We start from the raw sequence: 18,015 nt of genomic DNA on the forward strand, positions 1-18,015 counted from the left end.
GTTTCATTATACTTAGTGAGAAAGGTGGTGTCGTTAAGGGCCCAGGATTCATTCCATGGCACTGCGGCCCATGGAATACCAGCGCTTGCCAATTGGGGGCATGTGCACAGTACCAACAGTCCGATTTGTTATCTTCTAGAGCCACCGATTGCATCCACTGGATGGCCAAGTTCTGGTGCCATGTGGCTTGGTCACCTATTGCAGCTAAAATCAGTTTGAGGATTATGCTGTAGAGAACACGCTGTAGGGCCATCGCAAGTGTCAGCCTTCGGGTGATGCAACCGGGACACTCCATGGACCCGCCTGAACTTCAGTGCGGCAGTTATGGTTGCCTGGAAGAAAGACGCTTAGAGGGCACATAAATTGGGGCATCTTCCCCTTTTATCAGCACAAGATGAGTATCCCAGGGACTGTCAGCTAGGATTTCCCCTTCGAGCGGGTTATGTTTGGTGGGGTCGTGAACCCAAACTACAAGTCCAGTCGAGCCAAACCCTCCCGCTCGAGTGGTGGGTGCAAGCGCATCCACCGCCTGGACATCAGGCAACCCAATGCGCTCGCAAATCAACTGCGCAATATGTTTGCCTTGGGGAAGGGTTACTGCCTGCAGGCTGTTGTGAACCAAAAGCACCTTCACCTCCCCGGTATAGTCAGCGTCAATTACTCCCGCTGCAACATCTATGCCCTTAAGGGCCAGACTGCTGCGTGGGGCAATGCGCCCATAATAGCCTTGTTGGAGTTCTATGGCCAAGCCAGTACTTACGAGGTTCCGGCTATTGGGCTGTAGAGTGAGGCCCTTTTGAGGGCCTGCAGATCGAGACCAGCACTTCCCGGGGTGGCCTGAATGGGGAGGTGGGCTTGCGGGTGCAGGTGCTGCACTCTCAACACACGGGGCAGCTCGATGACCTCCCCCGTGAATCTAGTGTACGGGGTGGAGCCGTACAAAGGGCAGTCATTGAGCTCAGCTGTGGCCTGGTGAAGATTATGGCTCCACCTGGCCAGGGACTCAGTGGGAGATAGTTTGCATAACCGTTCTTTAAGCAAGCCGTTCATGTGTTCAGTGAGCCCGGCGCCCTGTGGGTGGTATGCGATGTGGAACACCCACGCAATCCCCTGTCCCCTAGCCCATTGTCTTCATTCCATTCCTGTAAAATGGGTTCCCTGGTCACTTTGCACCTCGAGGGGGGATCCGTAGTAGCAGACGAGTTCTTCCAACCCCTTTATAGTCTGTTCCTGTGTGGTGCTTGCGCATGGGTATACAAAGAGCAGACCTGAATACGTGTCTACTGCAGTTAGCACATATTTATGTCGCTGACTTTCAGGCAGCGGGCCGATGTAGTCCACCTGCCATACTTCCCCAGGTTTCTGGCCTCGCTTCAGGTACCCCTTTTCTGCTTTTAAGCACTGGGGGGAGAGCCTGGTACACTGTGGGCAGTGCTGACGGGCGTCCCGCTGTGCACTGATTGTGGTCTGCAAGCCACGATCAGTGGCCCACTGCATTGCTTTTTCCCCTCCCAGATGACCACTCTTTTGATGTATCCACTCAGCCAGGCCGGGGGCAGCTACTACATATACTGTGACTATGTTGTCTACCTCTCTGTTGAACCGGGCCTCCTCTGATTCCTCCATCAGGTGGGCGTCTACATGACAAACAGCAATGGACCTCTGGCTACAGGCATCCCAAACGGCAGGCCACATGGCGTAACCCCAAAGGGGTTTGTCATGCACCTTCCAGCCAGCCACATGCCAGATGGCCATCCATTGAGTCATGCCTTTGTAGACTGCCCTCCGTATACAGCTAAAGGGGCCCTGGGTTCTCTGTGATGGTCATAAACGCTGCTCGTAGCTCAGCCCACTGGCTAGACAGGCCAGGGCCGGTTTCGAACAATATTTCCTCAAGGCAGGGATTATATGCTGCCGCTCACCACCATCATTCTGCCCCCCTGTACGAGGCCGATCCATCAGTGAACCACGCGGCCTCTCGTTGTTCGGTTAAGGAGGCGTAGGGAGGGGCCTCCGTACAGGGGGGTTGAGGCACTTTGAGCAGGGGAGCATAAGTGAGCTGGCCTCCGGAAGGCAGTTCCTCAAAGGTGGCAGCGCCCCGAAGCTGCGCATGCACATCGGTAACGCTTACCTGGGTCATTTGCATACGCAGCTGCAAATAGTGTTTCCATTTCCATAGGGTCTGGGCTACCCCAGTCCGTGTGAGCGGGCTTTCGTCCCGGACCCAATCCATAATTGGAAGCGGGGTATGCACCTTTACAGGCTCCGCGCCCGTTATGGGCTCAGTTTGCTGCAGGGCCCATACTACTGCAAGCAGCTGCTGTTCAAGGGGTGTATAACACTCAGCCGAGCCTCCCAGGGATCGTGACCAATCCCCTATGGGCTCCTTTCGAGACGAAGCTTGCTGCCACAGCCCCCATGAGGCCACATGGTCAACCACCGTTACCTCGAGTTCCAAGGGGGTGCCTCATCTGCCTGGGCTCAGCACTGTGTGCTGGCTGAGCGCCTCTTTAGCCTGCTGGAATGCAGCATGCTGCTTGGCCCCCCGACTAAACGTGGCTTTCTTCCGGATTACTGCTTGTATGGGCTGCAAGATGTACCCTAGATGGGGAATAAATGTGCACCAATATCCAAGGAGGCCTAGGAAAGTTTGGGCTTGGCTTACACTAGTGGGCTCTGGGAAGTGGGTAATTATTTCAATGGCCTTTTGTGGGATCTTACGTTGAGGCCCCAACCAAAGTATACCCAAGAAGATTACCTCCTGGCTGGTCCCCTGAATTTTACCAGGGTTGACAGCCCATCCCCTGGCCGCCAGAGCCTGCAACACATTGTTCTTGGCCTCGGAGAGTGCCGCCTCATGGGGCCTGCTCAGCAGGACATCATCAATATAGTGCTTTAGTACCACTCCTTCTGGAAGAGTCACTGGCTCCAGGCCTCAACTAACCAACTGGTGGCAGATGGTAGGGCTATGCTTGTAGCCCTGAGGCAGCACAGTGAATGTGTACTGCCAATCCTCCCACTTAAAGGCAAATTGATCCTGGCTCTGTGGGGCAATGGCAATGGAGAAGAAGGCATTTGCCAAGTCCAGCATGACATGCCACTGCCCTACTCGCATTGTGAGGCGCTCCATGCTGGAGACCATGTCAGGAACTGCCACTGTCGGGTTGGGGTGACCCTATTTAGGTTGCGGTACTCTACCATCATGCGCCAGGTTCCGTCCTTTTTACGGACTGGCCAAATTGGGCTGTAAAATATGCTCATGGCGGGGCAAATGATGTCTGCCTGGAGCAGACCTTTAATGGTAGGAGTTATTTCCTCGTGCCCACCAGGTATCCACTACTATTTGATGTTGACTATTGTGGTGGGGGTAAGAAGCACCATGGGGTTCCACCGCGGGTGCCCCCGCAGCATGGTTACAACCGCCCAAAGGAGCCCAAAGGAAAAGGGTCCCCCTTGGGTACCTGTGGTCTGCCCTCAGAGGAGGTCTATACCCAATATGTATTCATGAATGGGGGCAATTAAAACAGTGACTCGTATGGGGGGTCCTTCCCGATGGCCAGCCGTAACTGCATCGGCACGGCTCGAACGTCCGCCCCTCCGAGGCCGCTCACAATTACCGGCCGGCCCTGACGGGGAAGGGTGCCATGCAATATAGTCACCTCTGCTCCTGTGTCCACAAGGGCCATTACTCGTTGTCGTCCCCCGCTAGGCCAGTAGGTCTCCCCTGGGACCTAAGGGAGGTGGTCCCCCACTACATAGCACCTTACCTCCAGGGCAGGGGGTAAGGGGGACCCACCACCCCATCAATACTGGGAAGGCAGCCTCCTTTCAATATAGTCTGCTGGCGGGGCAGACGGTTGGGGCTGCCATCGACCTTGTTTTGGGGCCCCCCTTTCATCGGGGCCCCCATCCTCTCCTTGGTACGCTGTTTCGGCTTAAGCTGTAACCAGTGTTTTAACCGCTCAGCATTAGTTTTCCCATCCACTTCCCTCAGAGGAATCCCTGGTTTCAGTTGGTCTTTGAACACAGTATTGTGGCTAACCCTCTCCTTTTGCTTCACATTCACCTGCCGCGGCTTTGTGGTTTTCATCATACCGTCAATTTCCATTAATTGCATCATAAGCTGTGCCGCATCTCCCACCGACCCTACAGCCCCCCCAACCATCGGCAGGATCAGGTGTGTGTGTGTGTGTGTGTGTGTTCCCAGAAGCCAGGTGCGGATGGTACAGGTCAGCTCTACATCAGGCCCTTCAAAATCCTTGGACAATATGCCGGTGAGCATGCCCAGCTGTCGGAGCTGGCTAACCCCTTCTGGGATGGAGGCCCACTGTTCCAACCCATCATCCATGTCTGCAGGCGAGCTCCAGCTAGCTTTAACAGTCATGGTCAACCATGCCATAAGGGAGGGATATAGGTAATTTGCCTCCGAGCTGGCCCCTATCTTGAGACTCCTGCGAAGGAGGGGGTCTGTAGTGGGTGAGCCATCCTGCCTAGCTCAGCGGGGGTAAGGGTAATAGCATCCACCCCATCGTCCCACAACCGTAGCAGCCAGGCCAGCAGCGGTTCCTTGGGACGCTGCATGAAATCCTGTATCTCAGGATTTCAATTCCTGGATAGAATCCCTTCCTACCATTTGATCATTCTCCCTGTGCGGTCCCTCGTATCTTGACAACAGGCCGCAGTTGTGGGTACAGCCCCGCCTTCCTGCTGTCCCCTCCCCGGGGGACTCGTCCTCGCTTGTCTCCCCAATGTCCCCATCCCAGGTCTCTGGATCCCAATCGCTTGTGTGTATCAGTGCGCGTACGGCAAGGGGACGCACGTCTTGCTGTCCTCCCTTTCACCACCACCTCCCTTTCGCAATGTGAGCTGCCATAACTGCATCGGTGCTCTAACTGCTAGGCCCTTTTGGCCGTACTAGCGATGACTTCTTGGGTTAGCGAGTGGGCCTCGTTTGCTTGCTGCAAATCAGCCTCTAATCTTCCTATCCTCTGGTGCTGAACCAGCAGCGCCTCGTCCACTGCGTGGAGCAGTCAGGAAGACCCATCCCAGGTCCCCCGCCGCTTTTCGCTCTGCGGGTCCTACTTTGTGCAGCCGGAGCTTGGATATCAGTTCCTCCAGCCTAACTGGAGTAACCCCCAGCTCCTGCTCGAGCTCCGGCCATGCAGCGGGGCAACCAATCCCGCCAGCTTGCGAGCCACCAATGCCCACCAGCCCGTGGAGGGCCACCCGAGGATGCGGCTCTCTCCCTCCCCATTATCCTTCCTTCCCCAAAGAGGCATCCCTCCGCTGGTATCCTGTTCGTGACACCAATTGTGCCTGCGGGGGCGGTGGGGAAGATACCAGCGAAAGGAGGACGCTCAGGCCTAAGAATAGTAAACTACGCTTTATTGAAGGAAGAACTTACGCTCCAATCTGCGCGGGGAGCCCCTAGGACGCACGGAGGGGCTGCAGGGGACTCTGGTCATTCGGGACAGCTGACCAGGCAGGACTCCGCTGGTGGGGAGCCCTCTGCGGCGCTATATTCTCTGCGCTTATCTCGGGGTTGCATGGGGTCAACAGCTGGTTTTGAGAGGGGGTGGATAAAAGGGCAGAGGAAAGGGTGGGAGCGGTAAGGGGGACAAGGTGGAAGTAGGGGAGAGCAGGAGAAGATAAAGAGTGCTGTTTGTGAGAGGAGTGATGCAGGAGAGGGGTTATACATTATGCCACAATATCCAGATTATAAAGTCTTTAACTATAAAACCAGCGATGGTCTTTTCTCTCTGTGAATCATATTGTAAGAGTGGTTTATTTGAGTCACACAATAATATCCCTTAAAAACAGAATTTATAGTTGACCTATTATAATCCGTGCCCTATAAGCATGACATGCAATGAATGAAGCACAGGTGTTCCACATTGTGCTGGCTTGTCACCCAACCTGTCTGGAGGTTGAGAGGTGTATGTCCATTTTGCAACACTGTCTCTACTGCTCTAGTCGGGAAGCAAGGAACATTTGTACTTCTGCATGTTTGAACAGACTTTCTTGCGTGTTCAGTTGTTTGAGTGAACTCTAGTAACTTGATCTGATCAACTAAAAAGCTGAGTAACATTTTAGTGATCTTTGATGTAAAAAAGTTTCCTTATAAATTAATTTCCCCGTGTATTGTATGAGAATTTCTCATTTGACTGGCAACAGGATATGGGGCATATTGGCTTAACAGTTCATATTTTCTCCATATAGGCCATCACTGTCAGGTAAGTTGATGGGATCAGTCCAGTTCCTGGTTTTAGTGCAAATCTCTGTCTAAGAGGAGGTTTGCTTGCTTTCACAGCACAAACGGCAAGAACTGAATGGCCAGAGGAACTGAATTGCCTGTGTTTGGAGGAGATCAGGAAGGAGGCACACTGGGATATGCTCACTGCTGGTGCCTTGCTGTACCAAAACAAAGGACTTATTTCTCAAGGGCTAGCAATCTAGCACCTTTTGCAAGCACCACAGTCACTTTAAGGGGTTGGGGTAAAGCATCAATTAGAAGTCAGTGTAACGATTCCATAGCGATGTCAGGCCCCTGCCACCTGGGATATTCACAGCATGCTGTGAACATCACATACAATTGCAGCCAGATGGCTGTTGTTTGGGAAATACCTTCTTTACTGGAAGGGATGGTAATAGAAAATTAGACAAACATGATAAATACACACATGTGGTAAGTGTTCTGCATGAATGCATTTTCCATCTTCTGCAACTGAAATATTTATTTCCCGTAAATATGTTTATAAATATGTCAATCAGCATGAGGGAAGGCTTTAGCAAAAATATTTCTAGGGTGTTAATAACGGAGATTGGTAACCTGACAATTTTGTCCATTTGTTGGTTAGTCTTCCAGGGCCTGATTCTCATTTACACTAAAGACTCTACTATAAATGAGAATCAGGACTTCAGTATTCTGAAAGACAGTACAAGGCTCTCATCTTCTGAACTACATGATGATTGACAATTTTTACCGTTCTTGTCAAGAAAAATAACACCCTGCTCAAAGCCAGTTTGATTTCTTCCCTTACCTTTCAACTTTCACTCATTTCTAAGGGCAAATAAATCTGCTGCTGTTTGCACGGGCACATGAAGGGTAGCTTAAACCTTCCACGGGGTAGATTAAACTTTTTTGCTCAGTTCCTGGCTCCCTCTTTCAAAAGAATGAAACGTTCATAATAAACCATAAAAAAAACCTCAAAGGCAAACCTACCTTTTGCTTTGGACACGTTTAAAGAACTGTCAAGTTTTCTGCAGAACCAACAGAAGATAAAATTCCAGTTTTGCTTCAGGCACAAAGGAGTTTGTTTCTTTTTGCACACCTGTTTTATGTGACACATGCAGTGCAATGGTGTATGCTGCAGAATGACAGTTTAGAAAAACTATTTGGGTGACAGGTGAAAGTCAGACAATGTCATCACAACTAATAAAAGAATTTATTGTAAACTTATGTATATTACACAATTTTACATTATAATACAGAATGTGGAGGATTTAAACACTCAACATTTCAAATATGGACAATGTTTGTAAGGAGATCTTTGACTGACATTAAGACTCTTTAAAAAGTCACAGAGCATATAGGGGAATATTTAGAAATATTCCAATATCTTCCACACTTAACTTGGTTTACCAATTTTTACAGCCTTCCCCTTGTTGTGACACAACTTTCTTCCCTTCAGTTCTTACGGAACAGATTATCTTCTCATGAAGAAATGTCTATCCCACCACTCTTGAAAATTCAAAGACCTTCTTGCAAAAATGTCCTACATTTGGAGGACTAAACAAATGTTATTATTGGTAGCTGCTTTTGGTTTCAATGGATAATTTGTTCTTAGCAAATTTCACGTTGGATTATTCTCCTGGGGTAACTATATTAACCTGGGTTTGCTCAGAAATGAATCAAGAGACTCAATTGTAGCTCCTTCAGAATAGATGCCTTGGTTTAGGGGCCTTTTTAGAACTCAAATGCTGAACACTTCGTTCTCTAGTGTTACAGAAAGATCATGTGGCTCAAGCAGTTGGGGCAAGACTTTGAATGGCAGGTGCCCAAAGATGGGCTCCTAAGTCCATAAGAAGTGCTGGGTGCTCGGCACTTTGGAAAACCAGGCAACCAATGAATAATTTAGTACTAAGGGATGGAAGTGCATGTGTCACTCCAGAACACCAGTGCACTGGCTGCCCAAAAGGCCAACTGCCACATAGGCTCTGTAGTCCCATCCCAGGCTGCATAAAATCTTCTTCCCTAACTTAGAAATTGTGTACAAGAGTACCTAAAAGGTGTCAGAGGCTTGACTTCCCTACAGCCTGCAAATAAAACAGCAAGGATGAGAGGCTGCCAGGCCGCAACAGCACTTTGGGAAGCTACGATAGGGCCTGACGTTCCTAAATTAAACTGATTCCTCTCTGCTCTCAGCACTGGCCCAGCCACTGTGCTCTAGCAAGAGTCCCCACAGCAAGAGTACTTCAGACTACTGTAGAGCAAGGGCTGGACTGTGCAGCTGTTCCTAAGGCAGCGACGCGCTCTCATGCAACGGATCTTGCTGGGTGCTCACTAGCACAAGTGAGAATTCCACAGTTGGGCCCCAGAGTGTTTAAAACATCCCCTCCAATGCCATCAAAGCGCTTCATCTCAGAGCCCGACTCCAATTCCCTCTCATCAGTCCCATTTTCAATTTTCAAAGGGCAAACTGAGTAGTACTGGACTCTAGTCCTGTTGATTTCAATGGGGCTATCTGCAGACGAAGGTTCTCTTCACAGTGGGCACCAATGGCCAATTCTGGCCCGAGGAGGACAGTGTCAAGGGTCTATAGTTTAGAAACTAATTTAATTTTATTCTGGTTTGTAACTGCTCTTTGAAAGCCTGAAACCACCTTTTTTCAGCTGAACCACTCTCCCTGGAGCATGCACATAGTTGTGTTTAACTGCAGAGCTCCTGGCATCAAGTTTATTAAGCTTTCTAGTGAAAAAAGCACTCAAGTATTAGTTTTGAAATACACCCTGTTCCCCAACAAAATAAGCTTATTTAGCACTTCTAAAATGCTTTACAATTTGAAATTGCTGCACAAATATTAATTAGGCCTCAGAACACCCCTATGAGATAGATATCCTTATTCCTAATTTTGAACATGGGGAAACTGAGGCACAGCGCAGTGACACAACTTCCTCCAGCCCAAGCAGCAAATCAGTGACCCAGGTGGGACCAGAACTCAGGAGTCCCCAGCTCCCAGGCCCTCATTCAATCTATTATGTGGTACTGCCTCAAAAAGACAAGGACTTTGAAAGCTTGGTAAAGTAATAGTCAAATTTTGGACCCTTCAACCTTGACAGCATGTTTACAATATTGCCAAATACATACTGGGAAGATTTTTATATTCCCGGTTAGACCTTCTTACAACAATTAGCATTCACAAGGCTGCAGGTGTGCCCTTCAGATGTGGCATTCACAAGAAGGAGAACATGGCAATACCTAATGTACGTGAGTGGTGGGACCGGAAGTAAAGGTTCTACCCACAGCCATGGTATCAGATGCTCCCATGTCCAAAGTACCCATGTTTTCCCCAATCCTACTGGGCATCTTTCTGCTATACAGAGTTTAAACCAAAGCTCTGTTGCTGTCAGTTCCTCACAATCTGTGCTGATCATCGACTAATGTTCTCCAGAGATTTAAACAAGTATTACAGAGCTAGTGCCTTGCTCTCCAGCTCAGTAACTAGGATTCTTCCAGCACCCAAGGTCAATACTTGCTAGGAAAGCAAAGGATCTCGCCAATCAACGCCCAGAAATCTTGACACAGAGTTCTCTGTAAAATGAACCACGCATCCAAGTCACTTTACTTTTCCCCTCACATAGATCACATGCTCAGTTAGTCTCTTTAAATTTGACGTCAGTTATTCATCTTGGCCATGCCCCCAACCTACCATCACTGGGATGTCTGAGGTGCTCACTCAGTCCCTCCTAAAGGAAGGAAATATTTGTTACCGTACAGTTAGCCGTATGGTTGATCCTGCTGTGTAACAGAAGCCATGTGCATGGTGTTCAACTGTATCGTCACAAATCGCTCACCACAACATCAGCCGCCAAACAAACCAGCTTCCAAAGCTGCCTATTGCTTTGCATGTATTCGCAGTACCTTGGGAAAATGGTCTCCAATGGCCCCCCAGCTCATAGCAAAACCTGTACTGGTCTGTGGATTGCCTCAAAGGGAGCTGAAGTGCCAAAGAATCATCTCCATCTTAAAAATGCATCACCTCAGCAAGCTATCCAGTCATCAGTTGGAGAAGGCTTATTTCGCTGCCAAGACTTTTTCAGCTAGCAACTGAATGCAAACTGACGAAGTTTGCTCATCCACTTACTGACTAAACGACACTGCAATCTAACAACTTGATTTGGAACAGAGCATCATTTTGTTGCATTAAGGTGCATCTTTAATTGGAGGTAACGATCTAATAGCCCAACATTATAAAATGTATATAATAGCGTCCCACAGAGACAGTGGAATTGTCATTAAATACTTCACTCTTCAATCCATTGTTACTACAGCATCTTCAGGTTATTTCACTGTTCTTCATTTAATATCCTCATATGTTTGTTTGTGAGGAAATCAAGAAAGGGAATATTGCAGATGGCTTGGTGAATATTCATCACTGTGATCTCTCTTGGAATCCTGCAGAGAACGAATCAAAGAAACTATTACAGTATGCAAAAAGCCAACTGACTCTGAAGTGCCAGGCCAATAAATTTACTAATGGGGGGAAAAAGCCAAAAAAGGATAATAGTGTTACAGCTACAGAAAAAAGGTATTAAAATGCCCTAGCACAAAATGTATGCTAATCAGAAAATTTGGAGGAATACTCCTTGGGCATAAGCATACGAAAATTAAAGCGAAGTGCTGAAGTATCAGTTTTGTGGAACAGGCAGTATTTTAATTAAGCCATTTGCTTGCACATATTAAACACTAAGGGTTTTTTTTTTTTTTTTTTTTTTTTCCCAATTGCAAGTTCTGCTAGAACACTATGAAGACAGGGCGAAGAACTCCCTAAATCAACTAAACAAAAGCAGAATAGTGTTTGGATCAGGAGTAAGAACTACTTGATTCCCGTGCTACTATGTAGGCTACTGGGGTCTTGTCAGGCCACTGGCAGATCATTTGTAGGTCAACTTGTTTTGATCAGGGTGGATCAAATATTCCACATCCATCCCAGAATCCTGAAGACAGCCGCTTCCCCCTTAATTTTCATCTGTAAGTCCTTGCATTGCCCCCCACTTGCTCAAGGGTGAAAAGCAGCACTTCGCTAATTCTCCCTTCCCGACTGACTGAGGATGAATTTGCTGCTTCTACAGAAAACTCGAGCCCCTGCCAGCCCAGGAATCATAAGAATGGAATGCAAACCTTTGTAAAACTGAAGTTCTTCTGGTGAAAATACTGGGCCCACACTTACAGTCTAAGCTGATCACTTTAAAGTTAGTTTTCAGGCGACCAATAACTTTACACCCTCATATGTACCGGTCATCTTTAAAGGAAGACAGCCTTCAATGGAAGTGGGACCCCTTACACAAGCCAGCAACGGAGTGAAGATTTTTGTTCAGTAATTCTTGTAGTAATAATAAAATTATAAACGGTTTAACAAAGGTAACAGACATCCTGCAAAGACCAAAAGTGTGCATGCTATAAGACAAAGGAAAGTGTAGGTCCTCTACGTAGCGGGGAAGGAGAGCTAATAAGTGATGACATCAAGAAGGATGAGGTATTTCATGCCTATTTTACTTCAGTCTAAAAAGCTTAATGGTGACCTGTTACTCAACACAATTAATATTAATAGCATAAGAGAAGGAACACAAGTCAAAATAGGGAAAGAACAGGTTAAAGAATATTTAGATAAGTTAGATGTATTCAAGTTGGCAGGGCCTGAAGAAATTAATCCAGGGTACTGAAGGAACTAGCTGAAGCAATCTCGGAACAGTTAGCAATGATCTCCGAGACAGCTGGACTGCTGAAAAGGAACTTGAAGTTATAGTAGATCACAACTTGAATGAGTCAACAGTGCGATGCAGTTGCACAAAAAGCGAATATCATTCTGGGGTATGTTAACAGGAGTGTAATATGTAAGACATAGCAGGTAACTATCCCGCTATATTTGGCACTGATGAGGTCTCAGCTGGAGTATGTCCAATTCTGGGCACCACACTTCAGGAAAGATGGGGACTAACTGGAAAGAGTCTAGAGGAGAGCAACAAAAACGATAAAGGGTTTAGAAAATCTGACCTTTGAGAAAATTAAAAAACAAAAACAAAACTAGTCAGGTTTAGTCTTGCGAAAAGAAGACTGAGGCGGGACCTGATGACAGCCTTAAAATATGTTAAGGGCTTATATACAGAGGATAGTGATCAAATGTTCTCCATGTCCACTGAAGGTAGGACAAGAAGTAATGGGCTTAATCTGCAGCAAGGAGATTTAAGTTAGCTATTAGAAACAACTTCCTAACGGTAAGGATAGTTAAGCTCTGGAAAAGGCTTCCAAGGGAGGTTGTGGAATCCTCATCATTGGAGATCATTAAGAACAGGTTGGACAAATACCTGTCAGGGATGGTCTAGGTTTAACTGGTCCTGCCTCAGTGAGGGGGCTGGACTTGACTTCCCAAGATCCCTTCCAGGTCTACATTTCTGTGATTCTATACACTGAGGGTTCATTGCTCACACAGTTTGAACTATGTGAAGTTTTAACCATTTCTTAAAGCAGGTAAAAACTTTTGTGTAAATGGCATAAATGATAAAAGGGAGGTCAGTCACTGTACCTGTTGTGAGGAGCTGTCTGGTACCCAACAGCCAGTGCTTGCCTTAGGATATCATTCACAAGTTGTTCAGTGGCCTAAGACAAAGGCAGTGTTAGCGGACGACATGTGAAAAGACTAAGCAATGGATATTATTTTTATCTGACTTCAATTTCATAAATAAGCAGCAGCTCAGTCAAAAGTTTGGTTTTTATTTTTTTAAACTCCGGAATCAGTTAGCTTTTATAAAATTGATCAGCCAATAGACTATAAACTGTACCAACAACCTGAAAAAGATTCTGTTGTCCTAAGACCAGCAAAGCCCTGCTAAAAGTGATTTGTATGAGCCCTAAATATAATACCACTAGGACTTCCCAGTTTCAAGTTGTTAAAGGGCTTTGGTGATAAATAGTATATTCTTTGCTTTATCCGAAGTTGCAAATGACATATACTGGTATCATACTCTTGTATGAAGGAGAACTACCACTCATTTCAGGTACCCAGCAGCCTAACATCCAGATGGCCTAACATCACAGTCGAAAAAGGGACAGCAATACTTGGGGAAAAAATATTTAGCCCCTTTCAAACACTAATTAGTCCTCAACATCTCCATAGGGTAGGTAGGTATCTTCTTTTTACAGATTGGGAAACTCAAAGTGACATGTTCAAGGTTACAGAGTGATTCAGTGTCAGAATAAATATCAGAAGATTAGAGTTTAGGTGTTTCTAGATCATAGTACTGTCTCCCTCCCAGCAGACTACAGTTAGGAGGTTTTAAAACACATGCACGCACACAGACTGAACACTTGATTCTGTGCAAGTCTTCTGAACTGATCATTAATCTATATTACTGGGTCTAATACAATTACAGACATGTAATCGCTGTCAGATAATAGCTTACCTTTAAAACCATATCTTCTATTACTGATGCATAAACGTTCTTGTGCAGCTCAACAGGCTGAAAAGAAATCCCTATCTATAAAATGAGAGAGAGAGAGAATTTTTAATCTGACAGATTACAACATCAAATAAAATAACCAATAACAGATAACGCTTTGTTACGGATAAGATGACAGTGAACAATGTGCTTCGGGAATAACTAGTTACAATGAAAAAAACAAATAAACACTGTAAAGTTTTAGTACAATATCATCTCAGGGTTTAGATCCAGTGCAGGTGAAACCCGATCAGACAAATGGCTGTGGGGACATATCTAAAATGCAGAAAAAGTTAAATCAATTTTGATTTGGGGGCACTTGGGGAGCAAAAGCCCCCCAGCCCTTTGTTAAATTTGTATCTATATTTAGCCTAGGTTTAGACTAGTTTCACGTTCTGTCCTCTCCCAGTTGTGAAGATTGAATCTGTATTAAATAGTTTTATTTCAGCCCCCAACGTCCTGCCTTTTGTGCTGGCCATGACTTGCATGTGGTCTGCATATGGAGTTCTGCTCAGATACTGGCAAGAAGGAAAAGTTTTACCCTCTTCCCCTCTGGCTGATGGGACTGGAAGGAGAAAAGCTCTCTCTTCTCCCCTGCTGCTACACAGAGGATCTCCCCTTTCTCCCCAATCCACTACTATGAAGAAATACATCACTTGCTCTTCATCAACTAAGCACCACAGGATCCATCTGGACAAAATACACTATTATAAATATAAGGTAATTACTAGCTCAGTAGCAGTTCATTAGCTTTGTGAATCATGTTTCAATACCTTCTGTGCCATATCCCTCACAAACTCTGATGCAGGCAGGGAGGCCAAGTAGAATTTCATCTCCTCTTGTTTCTCTTCCTGTTCCTTCTTAATGTTTATTTTCAGTGGCTCAGTAAAGCTGAGGATATCCACTTCCTCATCATTCTCTGGTTCTTGTTTCAGAAACTGCTGCAGCTCCTCCAGTTTTTGGCAGAGTTCTTCGCCACTGGTGTAAGAAGATGGGCACTCTAAAAGAGAAGCATTCAGTCTTACTTAAGACATGATGGGAAAAGCCTTTAAAAATGGATACATGCCCAAGGTCTAGTGAGAAATTCAGGTAATTAAAGGGCACATGTTGGTACTCCATGCTTAAGAACACAAGGCTGAAGAAAGAACAAATACTACCTGAGATTCTTCTCTTTAATGACAACAAGTGCAAGTTTACAGTACAAAGTGTTTTCACTCACCAGTTCCTGCTAATCATGCCACTTAAAGAGGCTGCACTTCAAACATTACCAGACTAATGTGGATTTACTAGAAGTCTTCCAGCAGTTCTTTTGTAGAAAAGTCTGATAAACTAGAGGATACTCCCCTCACCACTTTGAGAAATAGAAATGCCACACAGCTCTGAATACTAATCATGTTGCTAAATGTAATGATCTAATTAAAAAAAGAAACAGAGGGGCAGATTCTCCATTGGTGTAAATGTGCATAGCTCTATTTTCTCTGTATGAGAATCTAGCCACAGCCCTGCCAAAAGATGACAATTACCATTCCTCTGAACTATCCTGTCTCCTTTCTGCATGTATTATTCCCCCTAACAGCCAGTCATTAGTAACTGAAAAGGTTGCATAAATTTTTGACCTTTCCTTTTCTACTCATCAGATGCTTTCCAGCCCTACTCGACACTGCTCACAACTGCTGCTTTGATATTTGTCTGGAGAGATTGGAAGTCAGGCACTGTTCCACAGCTGCCTCTCTCTCTTTGGGAAAATCCACATCTTCACTCCATTCTTTAATCCCACTGCCCTTCTACCTCTTAAAAGCCTGACACTTCCAGTAAACCCTCAGAAGCACAACAAACTTGTCATTATGTTAACTGCAGAATGTACAAATTTTCTGAAAGCAATGAGACATCCAAACAGAACTCAATTCATAACTACACGTGGAACTGACAAAAAAAAAGCCCCATCATAGGGTTGTGGTAAGAAAAAAAACAGTTACTCACCTTTGTAACTGCTGTTCTTCGAAATGCGTTGCTCATATCCATTCAAATTAGGTGTGTGTGTGCCGCGTGCATGGCTGTCGGAGAATTTTTACCCTAGCAACACCTGGTGGGTAGGCTGTGGAGCCCCCTGGAGTGGCGCCTTCATGGCGCTTGATATATACCGCAGCCAACCCAGCGCCTCCTCAGTTCCTTCTTGCCAGCTACTCCGACAGAGGAGAAGGGGGGGCGGGTTTGATATCGATTCCAATTAGGTGACCCCCAAACCTTACCTAGGCGGTGGGGTCGGAGTGAAGCAAAGTGGATTGTAGGACAGCTCTACCAAACGCCGCGTTGTCTCTGGCATGCTGGACGATGGCATAGTGCAAAGCGAAAGTGTGTACCGAGAACCAAGTCACGGTTCTGCAGATCTCATGGATCAACACCTGGGCCAGGAATGTCGCTGCCGAAGCCTGGGCCCTTGTTGACTGAGCAGTGAGGGGCGGGGTCGGTACACTGGCCAGATCGTAGCAAGCGCGGAGGCAGGATGTGATCCACGAAGAGATCTGCTGAGAGGAGACCGGGAAGCCTTTCATCCGGTCCGCCACCGCAACGAAGAGCTGGGTCGTCTTCCTGAAGGGCTTCGTATGCTCAATGTAGAAAGCAAGGGTCCTACGGACATCGAGGGAGTGCAGCCACTGTTCCTGGCGACTGGTGTGCGGTTTTGGATTAAAAAAACAGAAGAAAAATGTCCTGGCGGATAAGGAAAGCCGATACAACCTTGGGAAGAAAGGCCAGGTGAGGCCAAAGCTGCACCTTATCTTTATGGAAGATCGTGTAAGGTGGTTCCGAGGTAAGGGCTCTCAGCTTGGAAACACGCAGCCCCGACGTGATAGCGACCAGGAAAGGCGTTTTCCAGGAGAGGTAGAGAAGAGAGCAGGTGGCCAGCGGCTTGAATGGGGGCCCCATAAGTCTGGAGAGGAACAGGGTAAGGTCCCATGTGGGGACCGGCTGTCGAACTTGTGGGAAGAGACAGTCCAGGTCTTTGAGGAACCTGCCAACCATGGGACTGGCAAAGAGAGTGGCCATTCGCACCTGGGTGAAAAGCCGAGACAGCCGCCAGGTGAACTCTGACCGAGGATGCTGCCAGGCCCTGCTGCTTTAGGTCCAGGAGATGCTCCAAAATGAAAGGCACGGACGCCTGGAGGGGGGACGCGATGTGCTGAGTGCACCAGCATGAAAACCTCTTCCACTTAGCTGTAGATGTGGCTCGAGTGGAGGGCTTCCTACTGCCCATCAATACCTGCTGCACAGATTCTGAACAGAGAAGTTCTGAAGGGTTCAGCCATGCAGCATCCATGCCGTGAGGTGGAGCGATCGCGAGTCGGGATGACAGAGGTGACCGTGATCCTCAATGAGGAGATCTGGAAGAAGAGGCAATGGGACTGGGGCATCCACAGACAGCTCCAACAGCATCGTGTACCAGTGCTGCCTGGGCCACACCGGAGCCACCAGAATCACTTGCGCCCTGTCTCTGCGCACTTTGTGCAAGACCCTGTGCACAAGGGGTAATGGGGGAAAGGCGTAGAATAGACTACTTGTCCAGGGGAGCAGGAAGGTGTCTGTGAGAGAGCCCAGGGAGTGGCCCTGGAGGGAGCAGAAAGCTGGCATTTCCAATTGCTGCAGGAGGTGAACAGGTTGACCTGGGGAAACCCTCACCTTCGGAAGATGGGGTGGATGACATCTGGTTGAAGGGACCGCTTGTGGGAGTGGAAGGACCTGCTGAGGTGGTCCGCCAGTGTGTTCTGGACCCTGGCTAGAAAGGACGCGACCAGGTGAATGGAGTGGGCTGTACAGAATTCCCACAGTTGAACGGCCTCCTGACAGAGGGGGGAGGAACGACCCCCCCCCTTGCTTGTTGATATAGAACATGGCCGTGGTGTTGTCTGTGAGGACCGCCACACAACGACCCTGCAGCTGCTCCTGGAAAGTTTGACAGGCAAGCCGCACCGCCATCAGCTCCAGGACACTGATGTGATGAGAGAGTGCGGATGGGGGCCACAGTCTCTGTGTCTGAATGTCCCCGAGGTGGGCGCCCCATCCAAGGGCTGACTCATCCGTGATGAGGGACAAGGAGGGCTGGGGCTGTGAAAAGGGACTCCTTCGCATACCGCCCGGGGATCTAGCCACCAGCAGAGGGAGGTCAGGACCTGCTCCGTGACAATGACCACCAAGTTCAGTCTGTCCCAACCTGAGCGATGCCAGCCAGGCCTGTAGTGGGCGGAGTTCAAGTCTGCCGTGTCTGGTCACGTATGTGCAAGAAGCCATGTGGCCAAGAAGACT

General features: G+C 47.5%; 1 protein-coding gene across 5 annotated transcripts in view; it reads right to left on the reverse strand.

Moving 5' to 3' along the window:
• Positions 1-7,556: 7,556 nt before the first annotated feature.
• The window catches only part of YEATS2 (YEATS domain containing 2), a 76,144-nt gene continuing 65,685 nt past the window's right edge, over positions 7,557-18,015 (reverse strand). For all 5 annotated transcript variants that reach the window (XM_074963993.1, XM_074963992.1, XM_074963994.1 and 2 more), the window contains 4 exons: positions 14,490-14,716; positions 13,681-13,755; positions 12,804-12,877; positions 7,557-10,675 (listed from right to left, as the gene is read on the reverse strand). In XM_074963993.1, coding sequence (XP_074820094.1) covers positions 10,567-10,675; positions 12,804-12,877; positions 13,681-13,755; positions 14,490-14,716 — 485 coding nt within the window. In that variant the 3' untranslated portion in view covers positions 7,557-10,566. The remainder of the gene's footprint in view (positions 10,676-12,803; positions 12,878-13,680; positions 13,756-14,489; positions 14,717-18,015) is intronic.

This window comes from Natator depressus, chromosome 9 (genome assembly GCF_965152275.1).
Source record: "Natator depressus isolate rNatDep1 chromosome 9, rNatDep2.hap1, whole genome shotgun sequence".
NCBI classification, from domain to species: Eukaryota; Metazoa; Chordata; order Testudines; family Cheloniidae; genus Natator; species Natator depressus.